The sequence below is a fragment of the Cydia fagiglandana genome, chromosome 23 (assembly GCF_963556715.1).
Source record: "Cydia fagiglandana chromosome 23, ilCydFagi1.1, whole genome shotgun sequence".
Taxonomy (NCBI): domain Eukaryota; kingdom Metazoa; phylum Arthropoda; class Insecta; order Lepidoptera; family Tortricidae; genus Cydia; species Cydia fagiglandana.
This window is the reverse complement of record NC_085954.1, coordinates 9961537-9978993: the sequence shown is the minus strand read 5'-3', so window position 1 is coordinate 9978993 and position 17457 is coordinate 9961537. Positions and strand designations below refer to the sequence as shown.

Sequence of the window (17457 nt, the reverse complement as noted above, 5' to 3'; positions counted from 1 at the left end):
ATAATAAACTGATTCGGTACTAAACATTTTTATTATGTATAAGAACAAATACAGTGTCACTGTTATGTACATATAAATACACATAATAGGTTACACTTACGTTTAAAAATGCTAACTGAAGTCTATTTTATTTCATGGAATCGTGTATAAAAGTTACAGTAAATAATAAAAATCTATTGTTATTATAAAAGTTGGCAGTGGATCAATAAAATGGTTCAAAACATTACATTTCATGTCTACTCACTACATCTAGCGGACGTTTTGGGAAGCTAACTTAGTTTTAACACGTTCGGCGCCACCTTATACTACATTACTGCCACCTTTTATTCTTTAGGTGAAAAATTACGTAGGAGTAAGTGGTACCGAACGTTTAAACACTTTTATATTTGACTGTACGTACTGCGTCTTAAATTATATACTACGTATTATATTTATGCTACTGTATCTGGCACGTTATGGCAAATATTGATTATAGTTCGTTTTTTTTAGCATTAGAAATAAGGTAAACAAACTTGATGTGTCTTTTAATTGAAAAACACATTTTAAAAATAAGTTACGGTAACAATTATGAATCTAATACGATCATTTATATTCTTCTGGTTTCATAAGTAATACTTATTGATTTTTAAAAAGCGTTTTTCAATTAAGACTTGGCTAGATCGCTTACTTTCTTTCAAGTTCTTTCTAATGCTAAAAAAAAACGAACTATAGTTAGACCATAAATATATTATGTACATACAAAACAATCGAATATTTGAGCAATAATAGACTTGTGCATTTAAAAAAGTGTATGGTAGTGCTCTGGTTCAAAATACAAATACAGAATTACAGACTACAGAGAGGCAAGTAAACAGAGAAGACTGACAATGACCATACAACGCTATGGGCCTCATATTTTGTAGGCGGATCTATTTATCACGTTTGCATTCTCTATTTAAGTACCTGTCTCTAGTAAAGTTAATATTTATATATATTTTTAACTAAGTATATTGTCATAGAATTATCAGTTTTGCTTATACATTTGTTTTTATACATGTACAGTCAACAACAGAGCTATGAATACAGGCAAAGTGCCAAAAATACCTTAATGTACAGGCAATAAAGTACTGTATACATATTTTTGACATTTTGCCTGTATTCATAGCTCTGTTGTTGACTGTACGTATATGAAAAGAACTGTACACTAATGCTTTTAATCGTAATCGCTTCTTAAATTAATATTTTCTGTGACCTTTGCTTTATAGTGTATACAACATTATTTGCGGTATTTGACGTCTGTCACTCACAACAGCAATACTACGTAAAATGTCTTGCACATCGAAATCACAAAGGAAAACAAATGCACTACGAACGTTTACGTTCTACGTCTTTTTTTTTTTAATTTTAGGGTTGGCCGGACACCACCGTTATGAATCGGTAGTAGTCTAAGTAAGTCGATATGAATTTTTCATTTTTCTTTTAATAAAAGTAAGGAAAAGGTGGATAATTAACTGTAAATATGGATATATTTATCGTCACCTAACAGACAACAAATTTGACACAGAAATAACATAAATAAACTTTAAAATAGATCCCCAGTTAGTTTAGATTTTGACGATGGGTGCGACCTACTCGGTCGGTGTATTAAATGCATTTACCTTGCGGGAAAACCATATAATTCTAGCTTTATTTAAATCTCAAATAAAAATTCATTATACGTCACAATTCGATACCTCAGTCTACGTGCCATCCAATCGTAATCGCTTGCTGTGACAATCGATTTGGGTTAGTTACATCTCTATATACGTCAGTCACAATGTGTCAAATAACGCAAATAATATTGCATACAGTATAAAAGGAACTATATAAATAAAGGAAGACTTAGAAAAATAATACGTGATTAAAAAAAAAGCACAAAGTTCATTTTATATTTATAATAAAACAAATGGAAAATACTGCTATATTGACTGAAAACCCGGATTCCTACATTATTACTAAATGCCAGCATTGTATAAAATCATTTCAGTAACTTTCATGAATGAATATACAATCTGTCCGTTATTGTGTCTTGTTTGTTAATTATTAATTGTTACTTTACTGTTAAAATTCTACACTGAGTATTTTATTTGTTACAACACAGAAATATTCACTAACAAAATATTTATTTAAAACGTATAAAAATCTAACAAAATTTGGCACTAAATAAAAGCACGTGTTAAATTATTCATTGGTGCGTTTTAAAATATAATAAAATTTAAGCCTCGGACCCAAAGTCAGTATGAATATTTAAAATATTTTAATACCAATTATATATATAATTTTTTTCATATTGACATTAAAACAAACACATAAGCAATGCGGACAAATCCGTCATAGGGGAAATTCTGTAGCACGTATATTTTTTGTTTTATTCTTCCGTAGGCAAAAAGGCCATCTGCTTTTAATATAATAATAAATAAATAATAAATTCATTTATTCGTGACCAGCTTTTGATTGCTGAAAATTAAATCAATCGCTGCTTTGTCGAAGAAATTATCAATTGTATACTATTGTTTGGAAATAAATGCTCGTGTACGGAATTGTCCCTATGACGGATTTGGCCGCATTGACCTTATATTTAATATTAGTAGTAACACATTGAAGAATAAATTATTTAAAGTGTCTTAAGTATTTAAAAAATCTCATAATATACATCTATGTCGGTATAATAACCAGTGGATTTAACATAGTTCATAATTTTAACAAATGTTCAAGTAATACATACATAAGAGATCATTAAGTATGGATAAATAGGAATATAATTGTGTTCAGTGTCTGGGATTACGTTTTACATTTTATAGCGTTACTGATGAAGTGCATAATTATCAGACATCGTAAATTTTATAGCATTTTCGGTGCAGCGGAGTGGTGTTAACGGAATTGGTATAAACTATTTCAACCCTAATGATTAATTAACGTTAATTACTTTAATATTAACCTTAATTTACCATTTCAGTTGGAATTATCTATACCAATTCCGACACCACTCCGCTGCACCAAAAATGCTATAAAATTTACGATGTCTGATAATTAATTTTCCATCGTATTTTCACAAGAACGTACGAACGTGTCTTGTTATTGCATTTTAACATATTTGTGACGGTTTCGGCAAAACGGAACCATATTTATTGTTGGATAGTCAATTTTGATTGCCCTTTTGCTAGATAACGTCACATTTGTCCCAGACACTGCCACATGGAGTTAATCTTACTTGACTAGCAGCCTTTTATTTATAATTACAGTAGTTATAGTACAAAATTTACATATTCACTATAATTAGGGTTTCCGCGATCGAGATTTTCACTAGATGGCAGCACCGTGCCGAGAGGTCTTTTTGACAGCTGCTGTCAAAATCAACCAATAAAAAAAAACATGGTTAAACATGATTGGTGGATTATGACAGCTAGACCTCTCGCCACGGTGCTGTCATCTAGTGAAAAACTGGATCGCGGAAACCCTATTACAATAAAACATTAAAATTTTTAAAAAGAACATTCGCTAAGAGAAAATGGAAGATAAAGTGAGCTAAAGTTTATAAATAAGGACAATTTATAAAAAACACGCTTTATAAAAGGAAATAATTTATAGTATAAATAATATGGGGCTATAGTCAACTCGATGTTTGACATAATTTCGATAAGAACAAGTCTTCAAAATCATCTTAGATAAATTTACATATTATACACCGATATTTCATTTAATTCAAAGCTTAGGTAGTTAGATTAATTTTCTGATATTATCTTACAAATCTTTTAAAGAAAGATACATTCATCCATATGTATTTTATTTATACGTGTTTGCTTAGGTACCTTTTATTTTATATTTAGCAATGCAAAAGTTTACCATGTGATATAATTCATCAAATCATTCATGCCTTCGTAATACTTTTAAAGTGTATACAAGAAATCTTGATGTAAACACTAAGATAATTAACGTAATTTACACTTCACTTTTCGATAAAATCGGACCAAGCTAACTAAGCATCGCATTTTGAATGATAAAGTGTGATAATGTCATTATTAATGTAATATTTTGAAAATATGACGTATAATATGACCAGACATTGTAAATTTAATAGCATTTTCGGTGCAGCGGAATGGTGTTAACGGAATTGGTATAAACAATTTCAACCCTAATGATTAATAAGCGTTAATTACGTTAATATTACCATTACGTTAATTTACCATATCAATTGGAATTGTCTATACCAGTTCCGTTAACACCACTCTGCTGCACCAAAAATGCTATAATATTTACGATGTCTGAATATGACACTCCCCTTACTTTGTTCTTTTCGAGTAGGTGCAAATTAAGCTTAGACGGACTCTGACACAATCGTGTGTAGATCTTTTTGCACCGACAGCACTGTACAATAATTCCTAACATTGCTTATAAACCAGACTACCTAGAGCTCTGCCTAATAGACGAATCATCGTCTGCGAAACTGGCTCTATTCCTCCTCTCACACCTTTTCTGATGCTGTCTTATGAAAGCGCTCAATCTGTTCAGCAAGAATTGCTTATCATGTCCTTCTAAGACTAATTGATTCTTTAAAACAACCACCATATGCCTATTCGCTGCCGCTACAGCCCAATAGTAGTATAAAGCGAAAAGCATAACAGCGAACGCTGGAATCGCGAAAGTTGACGTTCCTATGAAAAACACGAATGCTCGTATAGCGGGCGGTAAGTTTACGAAAGTACTTACAGCGAATGACCACACAGTTGTCAAACCTCTATAAGGCCCACAGTTGACTGAAGGATATATCTCAGCGATAGAATAAGCTACTGGAACGATGGACACAACGAAACCTAGTAGCAGCACTGACATGAAGAGACTTTTAGATTTAGACGCTTTATACACGACTGGCGAAGGCGTGCAATTCACTAAGCAAGTGAATTTCTTCACGTAGAATATTATAAAGTAGAACACAGTGCCGATTATAGGTAGAAATGGACAAAAGAAAGTACCCATCCAGATGATAGTTTGTGTGTAAACTATGTCCAAGACATGTTTAGGTAGATAAAAGTCTTGTTCGCCAATGATTTTAAAGCAACGACTAACAGTATGCCGTGCTATGAAAGCTCTAGGCAGATTTATAAAGAATGTCGTGAAGAACTGTAACGCGAAATCGGTAAGTATCAACTTGTATAGTTGCTGACCTACGTATGTCTCCCAACATTCTAAGGCCAGAGAATCATCGTTGTTATATGCACACACTCCACCGTGTTTCCCTGTGATTCTGTGATATATTTGGCTTAAAAGAACGCCTAAGGATGATAGTCTGAGCAGTACTGTCCTGAGCAATGTTACTATTATGACGCTAGCCGGCGTATAATCTTCAAATTTGATTAAATAGCTGAAAAATTCTGGTACAATAATGTTCAAAGCGACAATGCAAATGTATGGAAGGAACTCGAGTAAGGTGGTTTGCAGCTGGCTAAAGGAATATGATCCTTCTCTGAATAATCTTAAGGTTATAGGTTGGGCTTGCGTTGCGTTAGCCGCTTCAAAATTCGATGGCAAATTCGAGTCGCTTAATAACTCTCCGAGTTTATCAATGGTATAGTTAAATGTTAGATAGATAAGTATACCTGACGCTATTAATATGGCAAAAACGACCAGATTGATGAAAATTCGTTTTAAATGCAACAGTATTTGAGTTTCCCTGCTTCTAAGCTGCTTTTCCTCTTTAAACCTCTCCTGTTCAAGACATCCTTTGACCTCGTTGTATATCGCCTTGTGTTTAATTTTTGCTGACTTATCATTATGTATACAGAAGTCCCATCCTCCAAATACCAGGTTACAATACATGTAGAATTGTCCCTCGCTCTCTACTAGCCTCTCTTTGAATCCTTTCGCCCCGGTTTTTACTATAGCTATCAAAGACAATAACGCCCAAGATATAGGTACAAGTATATAAGCCAGTGGCATGTTATAATACATCCGTGAATCCAGCAAACCCTCCAAGAAGTACGTATATATTTGGTTGCTATACACTCCGTAGAACAAGAATGTCCTTTCCATCCATCCAGTGCCTTGTATTACATCGAAAAAAATATTACTGTCAGTTAAATTCTTTTCCAAATACGCTTCTGAGCAACATTCAGTAGAGTTAGGGAAATTCTCATTGCACTCTTGAGCGTCTTCGACTAGTAAAGTTTTTGGTAATATTAGGAAGGTGACTACCACTAGTGATATTACTAGGTTTAGGAATAGTAGCCAGCGTAGGAATAGGAAGTATGATACTACACCAGTGCCGAAGCTGCCCTCTATCTCTCGCATGGGGGACTGCCAGAGTTTCAGTTTGCCCATAATTTCCGTGAACCGGATGCGGAAGCGATGCCATACTTTTCTTTGACGCCATTGGAGCTGCTCGAAGCCCACAAGGCGGAGTTTCGTAGCATTCTGGAAGTTTTAAAAAGTAATTAACACAAAATACACGCACAGTTAATAGTTATTTTCGATTCAGGCTTATTTTAAACACACTTTAAAACGTCAGTTCTCTTGATAATTGCAGATCCAAGATTATTAGTAAATAAAATAACTAACTAAGAATGGGTTATAAATGTTATGATTCATAATTATGGGGACCGATATCAACTAGTTATATGAAATATAACTAACTATACTCCTTTTTGAAAGGTTGGCCAGATATAGCACTAAAACAGAGACGAGAGGAAAAAGAGGGGGCAGTGGACTCTGAATGATAATGGAGAGATAATAACGTCAATATTCAGAACCGACATTAAGTACCCATTTGGTTAATATTGGCAAAATTTTCAAGTAACTATGTGGGCCAATCCCGGCGGCACTGCAATGCCGGGCCGACCCGTGACGGGAGTGGAGCGAGCCCCGAACATCCCGTCGGTTTACAAAAATCAGTTTAATATACTGGTCCCTCAGTGAGGGAACTTTCAGATATTAAGCTGAAAAGAACAGATACTACACTTTGATCTTAGCCAAAAGGCCGAGAAGCGATAACTGCATAAACTCATTCCAAGAGGGTCATTGAATCAGGAAAAATCTTAACACCGCGATGTACGATATCCACTGGAGTAGCGCAGCGACATCTAGCGGCAAATTCAGTAACTGATAACAAGTACCATATTTAGTGTAGATGGCGCTAGTAGTGCCTAATAATTCGTGCACGAGGAGAATATGTTCTGATTTTGATTTTAGAATTTTACAAATCACACAAAGCATGTCAGTTTGTGGTTTCGGCCAACACCTCCCGCATGCCCAACTGCTCAGCAGATGGAGCGAAGCTCTTCCTTTCTGACTCTTTCTGAACGAAGTATGTATACAAATACGAGAGTTTAAAAATCTTATAAATAGTTATAATGCCGGTCTTCCCCACATTGATATTAATGAAATTGAATTGTTTACCTGTAGCCTGGCCTTGAGGTCCCTTTTTTGGCTCATGGGCACCGGCATGGCCTTGATTTGCATGATCTCCTCCCATGTTCGTTCTTCATTTGACAGGTTCTCTGTAAAACATAAATCATATTATCATTGATATATATACGTCTAGCGTATGCTTACATGTGTGCGTGGCTGCACCCACCACGACACCTATCCGTCAACCAGTGCATAACTAGCTACCGGTTGTTTCACTTGTGCCCATGTCTACGTATCCAACAATCATCATCATCATAATTATCAGCTCTTTATCTGGCCACTGCCGAGTAGGGTTTGCACGACGGATCCGAAATGTATGGGAAGATCCGCGGATCCGGATCCAGATCCGGATAATTTCATACATTTCGGATCCGGATTGCAAACCCTACTGCCGAGCATAGGCCTCTCTTCTAGTACGCCACTTGTCCCGGTCCTGAGCTAATCTCATCCAGAAGTGACCCGTATCATATTAAATAATACTAAAGCTGGGGAAGGCTGCGCTGGGCCATGAAAATGGAAATCCCTTCTGAGAGCCCTATGTCCCTGACGAAGGATAGCAGGATACCATTATCATCATCAATATTAAATTAAGAGCGATCGGACCGGTGTTTCCAAAGATCGTAAGTTTGAGTTTTGTCCGAGGCGGTGACTTGTTTTTCTTTTCTTTAATAAAATATTAGTATCGCTCGTAGCTCGTATAATAAATAAATAAATAAATATTATAGGACAATTTTACACAAATCGACCTAATCCTACGGTAAGCTCAATAAGGCTTGTGTTTTGGGTACTAGATGACGATATATATTATATATAACTAATATACCTACATAGAAAACATCCATAACTCAGGAACAAATATTTGTGATAAACATAAATACCCTTACCTACCGGGATTCGAACCCAGGACCTCCTGCTTCGTAGGCAGGGTCACTACCGACTAGGCTAGGCCGTATGTGCTTGATAACTTTAGTAAATCCTAAAATATATAACACAATAAAAAAATGATTAGTCCTACCAACTCTTTCAGGTACCTATTTATGTTATCAAGGCACGTTGACATATTTATGAAGCTATATAAACATCATATACATATATTACATATATAAGCCGCGCTGCGAGTGATAACAGGTCAACGACTTCGATCTTGTTCATTAAAAGGTGCACGGCCTTATTAAACTGCCTTGAGTTAAACGCCCTAATTACTTGATTAGCCACTCCACTCACTGCGACAGTGGTCTGGGCAGGTTCTTAATAAAGTGAAATTTCCGGAGAGGTAAAATGGGGAAATGTTATTATGACTGGGAATGGAAAAAAAGTATCGGGTATTTCTAGTCCAGGTCGATTCACGAAAGCTGTCACGAATGGAATGAATGAGTGAATGAAATGAAATCTTAAATAGCTATGGGTGTTGATCACGGAAGAAAGAATGAGCGCGCCGCGTTGTGGTGTTGATACACTACACGCAATAAAATGGTAGCTTTATACCATTATTCGCGCATTAGAAGCGCTTTGCTTCTACTTTTCTTATGCGCACTGCCAAGGAATGGAATTCCCTGCCGGCATCTATATTTCCGTGTTCTTATAACCCGGCAACCTTCAAGTCAAGAGTGAACAGGCACCTTCTGGGCGAGCTCGCTCCATCGTAGGCCACGTCTACGCCTCGGCTAGTCTGTGGTCATGAGTAAGCCCATTCATAATGAAAAAAAAAAAAATGCTTTATACCGATATAGTTGTCACACTTACAATGAAATTTTCGTTCATTCCATTCGTGCCAGCTTTCGTGAATCCTGCTGTACCGTCAGCGGACACGTCTGTGTGTGTCAGTGAACGGAAATAATTCCGTTCACTGGTGTGTGTGTGAGTAAAAGTTTTTAGGGCAATCAGTTGAAAGGCCCAATACACAGCGTCACAATACATCTGCATTTTGACCGTTGCTAACATAATTTAGATAACTCAATACCTAAACTATAAAGTGAAAACTAATAAAATTTACGCTTGTATTACTTTGCACACTCATGGACAACTTTAGAGAAACGCAAAAAAGTTGAATTACTAATTTAGAAATTACTTTAGGTCAGTAAATAATCCTTTGTTTTAACGTTTCTCTAAATTTATCTGAGTTTGAGTATAGTATGACAAACAGTATCACTTTCAAATTTCACCCGTAAAAGTTACCTGTCACCATACTAACAATATCACTATGACGCACTACACCTATGAAATTTAATATAACTCCAGAACACATGTATACTCTCAGCCGACTGAAAAGATCGCGTAGAACTGTTTCAACACTTTCAACTAAGGTCATTGTATTAGCTATCGTGAGAATTCGCAGGTAATGAGCATAATTATTGATCACGATTCGCGAATTCTGAGATATTGGGGTGAGTCCAGTTTTCTGTGTACATTACATTGTGTTAACACAAAACACAAACAAAAGTGGTGAAATCGATTCACGATTTACACCGATTCAATTGGTATGTAATATAGGTAGAATGTAGGTATACAAACTTAGGTATAATATACTGATCAGAAACTTTTACATTCGATTCTAACCTTACATACTTTCTGGCAGCAGTTTCTTCGTGTGGGAGTCGCAGTTCTAACCTAACCTAATGTATTTTTCTCGTAGCATTTCTTCTGCTGTATTTTTTTTGTGATAGTTTGGATTTCTAACCCAAACTACTTTACTAGCTGCAGTTTTTTTTTCTCTAGCCTACTTTGGTGTCCCACTGCTGGGCAAAGGCCTCCCCTCGTTTTCCGAAAAGGAGATGGCGGGACGACTTGGACGCATTCTACCCCAAATGGTGGGAAAATGCCGATGACAGGGTCGAGTGGAGAAAACTTTTTTGTTAACACATTTTTTGTGATGGAGAACCTAGCCTATTCTGGTAGCTGTTTCTTCATTCATTTTAGTAGGCAACCTGAATTGAATAATTAATCTAGATCAAAATTGTCAAAGTCAATGCCACGAGCCGTACCGTAAATTTTATTACCGCCACCACAGCCATCCCGAAACATCGATTCTGGAGCTGGAGAAAAATGTTAGAAAATTTACTGACAATGAGTTTTCCTCTTTTTGCTATGACATTAATTTTGTTAAGCAGATAACTAACTATATAGCGCACATATTTATGTTCCCAGAATAATATCAATATTTCAATCACTACATATACAGTGTGGAAAGATAAGTCGGGCCCTGTAGGGAAACTACCTTAAATCCTTAAGCTGGTTCATTTAATTTAAAGGAGACATCTATTATTTTTAAAAAGAAACAAAACTGCATTCAAAGATTTTCTAAAACTCGCTTGCCACGCCCGGGACTCGAACCGACTAAAAATTCCAAAAAATAAACACTTGCAATTTTATTCTACTAGTCGATACAATTAATGTTAATAATAACATTTCTCCAAGAAACATTAGGTCTTACACTCGTCTGTCGTATAAAATATCCATAAAATCTAATATCAAGATTTTTTTAGACAAGCCAAATTAAAGAAAAAAAGAAAAATCTTTAAATGCAGTTTTGTTTCTTTTTAAAAATTAAGGAATGTCTCCTTTGAGTAAAATGCGCCAGCTTAAGGATTTAAGGTAGTTTCCCTCCAGGGCCCGACTTATCTTTCCACACTGTATACAACGAAGTCCATACAAAAGTCAAAGTTGGAAGCAGAAATCTAAGCGGAAACTCTGGAAAATTCTGAATATAGACAACCGTCCACGTCCTCGTGCGTCTGCCCGCCCCGCCCCGCCCCCGCCCGCCCCCGCGCCGCCCGCGCAACACTCCGTCCCCTTGAACTTTAACGGATTAAAAAATGTTCAGACAAAATCAATACAAAAACTGAATCAATAAAATAATTCCATATATAGAATCTGCTCACAAAATTTCACGAAAATTCAGTTGAGAAATCCGACATGTACATGTACAAGAGAGCCGGACATAGCGGTGCGACCTACATGAAAGCGAAATGTTCGCAGAAAAATGTGTTAGATTAGGTTGAAATTGCGACCCGCATGAAAACGAAATGTGGCAGAAAAGTGGGTTAGGTTTGGGTTAGAACTGCGACCCCCGTGAAAACTAAATGTTGGCAGAAAAGTGGGTTATGTTAAGTTGGGACTGCGACCCTCATGAAAACGAAGTAATGACAGAAGAGTGACAGGAAAGAGTAAAGGGTAATGTTAGGTTAAAACTGCGACCCCCATGAAAACGAAATGTTAGTGGAAAAGTGGTAATTAGGTTAGAATTGCGACCCTCATGAAAACGTAAAGTTTGGCAGAAGGTCATAAGTCGTGTTTACATTACAATTATGTATCGTACCTGATAGGTCCGGCAGCATAGACAGATGTATGTCCCGGCTCTGAGTGGTGCGCGCGTAGGTGGATTGTCTTCGTTCATTTTGAGACCGCACGCGTTTCACCGTCGTAGCTGGAACATAAAATTATATTAATTTTATAACTTTACTAACGTAGAGTACCTACCTACATTTTAGTCACTACGTGACTGCATGAGGGGAATATGACACAGAAGAGACGCTAGTATAACTCTTGGTAGAGCTCGCCCCGACCACCCTAAAACACTTTTAGTCCCACTTCTGAACTATAGTACTACATCATACTACACACAATACTTACTTCGGGCTTGTTTAGATGGCAATAGCATCGCTAGCTTGTTCGCATCGGCTCGTTGAAGGTTATCGAAGAGTTCTTGTTCAGCCCCAGGATATAATTCTTGGTAGAACTCTCCCCAACTACCCTAAAACACTTTTAATCCCACTTCTGAACTCTACTACACACAATACTCACTTCGGGCTTGTTTAGATGGCAATAGCGCCGCTAGCTTGTTGGCATCGGCTCGCTGAAAGTTATCGAAGAGTTCTTGCTCAGCCCCAGGATATAATTCTTGGCAGAACTCGCCCCAACTACCCTAAAACACTTTCAATCCCACTTCTGAACTCTACTACACACAATACTCACTTCGGGCTTGTTTAGATGGCAATAGCGCCGCTAGCTTGTTGGCATCGGCTCGCTGAAGGTTATCGAAGAGTTCTTGCTCAGCCCCAGGATATAATTCTTGGCAGAACTCGCCCCAACTACCCTAAAACACTTTCAATCCCACTTCTGAACTGTACTACATATTACACACTATACTCACTTCGGGCTTGTTTAGACGGCAATAGCGTTGCAAGCTTGTTGGCATCGGCTCGCTGTAGATTATCAAACAGTTCTTGCTCAGCCCCAGGATATAATTCTTGGCAGAACTCGCCCCAAATACCCTAAAACACTTTTAATCCCACTTGTGAACTGTACTACATACTACACACAGTACTCACTTCGGGCTTGTTTAGATGGCAATAGCGTCGCTAGCTTGTTCGCATCGGCTCGTTGAAGGTTATCGAAGAGTTCTTGCTCGGCCCCAGGATATAATTCTTGGCAGAACTCGCCCCAACTACCCTAAAACACTTTCAATCCCACTTCTGAACTGTACTACACACTATACTCACTTCGAGCTTGTTTAGATGGCAATAGCGTCGCTAGCTTGTTCGCATCGGCTCGTTGAAGGTTATCGAAGAGTTCTTGCTCGGCCCCAGGATATAATTCTTGGTAGAACTCTCCCCCCGCCTCCTCCCAGCCGGAGTGGCGGGCGTGGGACTTGCCCCTCGAAGAGTTGCCGCCTGACATGGCTACGTCATTTTATGCTGCGAAAGAAAATGTTACTTTAATGATAGTGTTTCATAGTTTGAATTCCAGTAAGCGCGTTTATTTGTTTTATAAGAGCAGATGTTTAGGTAAAAGTAAAATAATTAGGCACAGATTCTCAATCGTCTTAATAATACTTTATAAAATATTTATAGAAAATATTTGTATAGAAGTATGTACGTAGTTAATAATTGTTATCGACAATTTAACATCACCCTAGTTGTCAAGCTATGTAATGTTAGTTAATGTAATGTACTGGTACCTATTACCTAATTCATTTACCTATAAGTTTATCGCATGTTCAATATTGTTCACATATACAAGACACGTAACATATAAGTTGTGGTTACCTATGTTAGGATACTGTGTGGTTTATATAGATTTTTAGTACTTATAATACATTTTTATAGATTAAATAAGTTAAGTGACTATACTTTAAAAAGTATTTGTAATGATCGATCACGTGAATGGTCACGTGATCGATCCCTCCATCTTGAATATTGAACGATCATTCGTAGTCAGTCGTGGGGTGACGTTCGACGATGACGGTCGATCAATATTAAAAATGGTAAGGTATTTGAATTGTGAGCAGGTCAGTTCGTTTTGTTTTGTGAGAACCCGAGATAATAATTATAGTATGTGTCTGAATTGTGGTTAGTCAAGTTCAGAGAGGTTATATTCATTGTGCCAAATAAATGTATTTTGATTACACATACCGTTGTTTTAATAAAATGATTAGATCCTTATATCTCAGAAGTGAGGATGGGCGAGTATTTTTACAAATCACTCGTTTATCCCGCCTGCAAAAGTTAATTAATCGGCCTTGGCACAATGAATACAATAATGACACATAACAATTAAATGATAATCATTGTTTTTGTTGACCACTTATTTTGACTAGTCATTTTTTTTTAAAGTGTGAGGTTCGTGCTCACACTTAAATAATGATAGCTTAATACAACTAGGGATGTAAACGAAATAATAAAATAATGTAATTTAATAACATCATAAGAGTCGTTCTGACTTCGTGATCTCAAACTTGTTTAATGTGAGAAATATACTACGAAACGAGTGCATGCATACGTTAAAACGTATGCTTGTCTGAGCTGTTTTGACAAAAATAAAAACAACAGTTACAAGTTTTACACTACAAAGGTAGGTACCTATAATTTCCAATACCTAAGGTTGAGTGTTGCTTTCTATTAAATACCTATTTACTTTATTACCTATACGATGAATTTCAATTGCGACGGTCAGATTTAATAATGTTTTGATTGGTTCGCAACTAAGTGTTTATTGTTATCTTAGTGTAGGTACTTGTAAATATATATTATATTTCCACGATTTGCCTAAAACTAGATGCGTGATGATGTGCTAATAAGGTAATGCAATACAACTTCCCGTTTTCGTTTTTCTTTTATTCTTTGAATTACATTGAGTTTGAGTTTGCTCGTGTTACATTCACGTGAACAAGTCTAAGGGCCCGATTCGGATTTTGAAATAGACATCTATTAGATATCTTTTAGACATCACCAAGATACAGTAACGATATGTCTAGGATCTAACCTGTCAGATTTGACATTTGCGCGATTCTGGAGATACTCTTGAACGATTTCCACAGGATATGACTTGGAGATCCAATTCACATCTAATATATATCTTACTCTATCTAACGTGAAAGTGACATTGGTTGCCCGAATTGCGCTGCGAAAGAGAACTGGTTGATATCTAAACTATAATGTATCTGGAATGGATCGAGTACGTGTTGTCGTCTCTTGTAAATATCTTGAAGTTCGAAAACGGCAGTATATTCATAATCAGGTATGAATACCTGATACTGATTTGTCCGGGTGTCGTCGTCGACGGATACGTCTGGGAGGACATCATCAACATCATCATCATCATCATCATCATCATCATCATATTCATAATAGTTGTTTATTCAAATAATGACCAAATTACTAGTATAAAGAAACTAAACGATTTGGTAAATGAAGAAATAAATCCTTAAATACTTCGTAAATCATATGGTTAATGAAATTTTAATGTAACCATGATGATGGTGTTTTGTGATTTAAAAACATTTTTTATAAAATAAATAATGAAACCGTTTAGACGCGCCCTGCGACGTTACTTCAGGCTGCTGAAAAACACTGATAATTGATGAAAATTTAGAATTTTTGATACAGTGTAGATAATTATTAGAAACTGCCTGAAATATGTCTGGTTGATGTAAATAACTGAAATTCGTAAAAGTTTCAATTCTTTTACATTACGTAGAGCCTCATTCAAAAGGACCTGTAACGATATTTCAGCCTGCTGAAAGCGACTGAAACTTGTGTAAATTTCAAATGTTTTGATATTGTGTAGAGCTTCATTAGAAATGACCTGAAACGATATTTCAGGCTGCTGAAAGCGACTGAAACTTGTGAACATTTCAAATGTTTTGATATTGAGTAGAGCTTCATTAGAAACGACCTGAAACGATATTTCAGGCTACTGAAAGCAGCTGAAACATGTTATAACTTCAAATCTTTTGATATTGTGTAGAGCCTCATGAGAACCGACCTGTAAAGATATTTTAGGCCCCTGAAAACTCCCTGAACTTAGTGAAATTTAATAAATTTCCAGGGATGATAATATTCCGGGTTGTTAGAACCTGTTGGAAATGCTAATATTACGGGGTTAAATCGTGTAAGAACGTTAATAATAAAAACTTAACTGATCAAGATGCTATATCAGCTGTTAGAGCTCTTTTAAAATAACAACGTGTAACTATTCTAATCATATTTAACCATATAGTGAAAGGCGACGCTACAACATTCGAAATGTTTGTAAGGACGGTATTGGAATGAGCGGCAATAATTAACCGCACAAATATAATTTTGGCTTATTATTAAACAGTAACTTTCATTTTATTTTAATAGTTTAGAGCCAATAAATGTATATTAGTATGTAGAAATATAACCATGATAATTATTTAAAAAAAATGGCAGCAAAATCGATCCAACAAAAAAAAAAAATATAGGGAACTTTAAGTGATAGGTTGGCGTCTAAAATAATAACTAAAATATTGTAAAGCAATATACTTATAGTCGAAATCCCTAATCATGAAACACCTAACGTCCATTGTACCATTAGGTCTTTCAATTTTTAATTACTTATTTCAATAGTTACCACTGTATTCTGCCAGAATCAGAAAATAGGTGCGACGACGAGCGAAGCGAGGAGGAGCATGTTAGGTTGACTGTGTATCCAGTGTAAAGGTAGTAACCAAACAAAATATTTCTAACGAACTTCATTTTTGAATTAATACATGGCCATTTTCTTTTCTTTTTTAAATGTGCTACATAAATGGTCTCCAATATAGTAGTGGGCTTCACAAAATGGTCTCCAGTTGCCAAATAAATATTTGATACCTGCCTAAAAGTAAACTAAAAGCTGTAACAGCATTAAAATACAACTCATATTAATATATTTTAAGGCCCCCTTTTGTCACCAATGTATTAAATTTAGTACCCATTTCTATTTTTTTAAACTACCCATATTCAATTAATTAGATGACCGGTTAAATACGTGCCTAAAAGTTGCAGTGATGGACGTAATCATAATCATAATCGTTTATTGTAGCCATGGTATTACAAAATGTTCTTATTTAGTCAGTACGTACATGGACAGTAAATGACGATAAGGTCAGCGATGGTGGGTGCAGAGAGAATCAAAGCACAGATCTTAATGTCACAGAAGTGGACGTCAACGAATGTGAGATTCGGGAACGTCCAACGCGTAAATCATTTGCCATGCCAAGTGAGAGAGCGGAAGGGAGCCTGAAAGTAGGCAAAGCCGCAAACACTTGCTGCATGATGAAGAATATGATCGCGATTTCACACGCACGAGGAATCTGTTAGAGATTACCACGGTGCTGGGCCGTCGAGCCACATTCCGCGCAGTAGAAGCACGTCACCATATGTGGACGCACGAGCCCGACGGAAATTGCGGAGGTCGCGGAGTTCCTCTTATGAAGACAATGAGGATAATTATAAGCATCCACGACATCATGTGAGTCCCAAGACGGTATGGACGCATGAAGAGAAAGAGGCGCTATATTTTATAATACAGTTCTGATAATGACTATCGCATAAAAGTTTATATATACTTTCACTCTCCAAGCGTCGATCGTGTCAAAGATTTTCCCAAACATAGTCTTAGTTAACGGCGTGATAGCATAAGTAAACTAGGTATCCGAATCTGGTGAAAATGTTATAAGTAAATTTCTGGACACCATAAAATATATGAAAGGCAATTTATCTTCTGGATTCTCGTTAGATAATGTTCTTGCCGAGT

The 17457-nt window shown here is 36.4% G+C and overlaps 1 protein-coding gene, 1 long non-coding RNA gene and 1 other non-coding gene across 7 annotated transcripts; all 3 read right to left on the bottom strand.

Moving 5' to 3' along the window:
• Positions 1-12: 12 nt before the first annotated feature.
• On the bottom strand, positions 13-2573 carry LOC134675969 (uncharacterized). Its single transcript, XR_010099840.1, has 2 exons — positions 2463-2573; positions 13-2413 (listed from the first exon to the last, which is right to left on the bottom strand). It is a non-coding gene; the product is annotated as an uncharacterized LOC134675969 (long non-coding RNA).
• A 1221-nt stretch (positions 2574-3794) lies between these two features.
• LOC134675868 (transmembrane channel-like protein 7) lies at positions 3795-12831 on the bottom strand. 5 transcript variants are annotated; one of them, XM_063534190.1, is made up of 4 exons: positions 12747-12831; positions 11735-11842; positions 7408-7508; positions 3795-6426 (listed from the first exon to the last, which is right to left on the bottom strand). In XM_063534190.1, exons 2-4 carry the CDS (start codon positions 11751-11753, stop codon positions 4420-4422), a joined length of 2127 nt encoding a protein of 708 aa, XP_063390260.1. In that variant the 5' UTR covers positions 11754-11842; positions 12747-12831; the 3' UTR covers positions 3795-4419. The 5 variants fall into 5 exon arrangements, with proteins under 5 accessions (XP_063390260.1, XP_063390258.1, XP_063390262.1 ...); XM_063534188.1 differs by lacking the exon at positions 12747-12831 and adding an exon at positions 12569-12670; XM_063534192.1 differs by lacking the exon at positions 12747-12831 and adding an exon at positions 12391-12485.
• Positions 6808-7000, bottom strand: LOC134676041 (U2 spliceosomal RNA). The gene has a single exon (XR_010099874.1). It is a non-coding gene; the product is annotated as a U2 spliceosomal RNA (small nuclear RNA).
• Positions 12832-17457: the final 4626 nt, after the last annotated feature.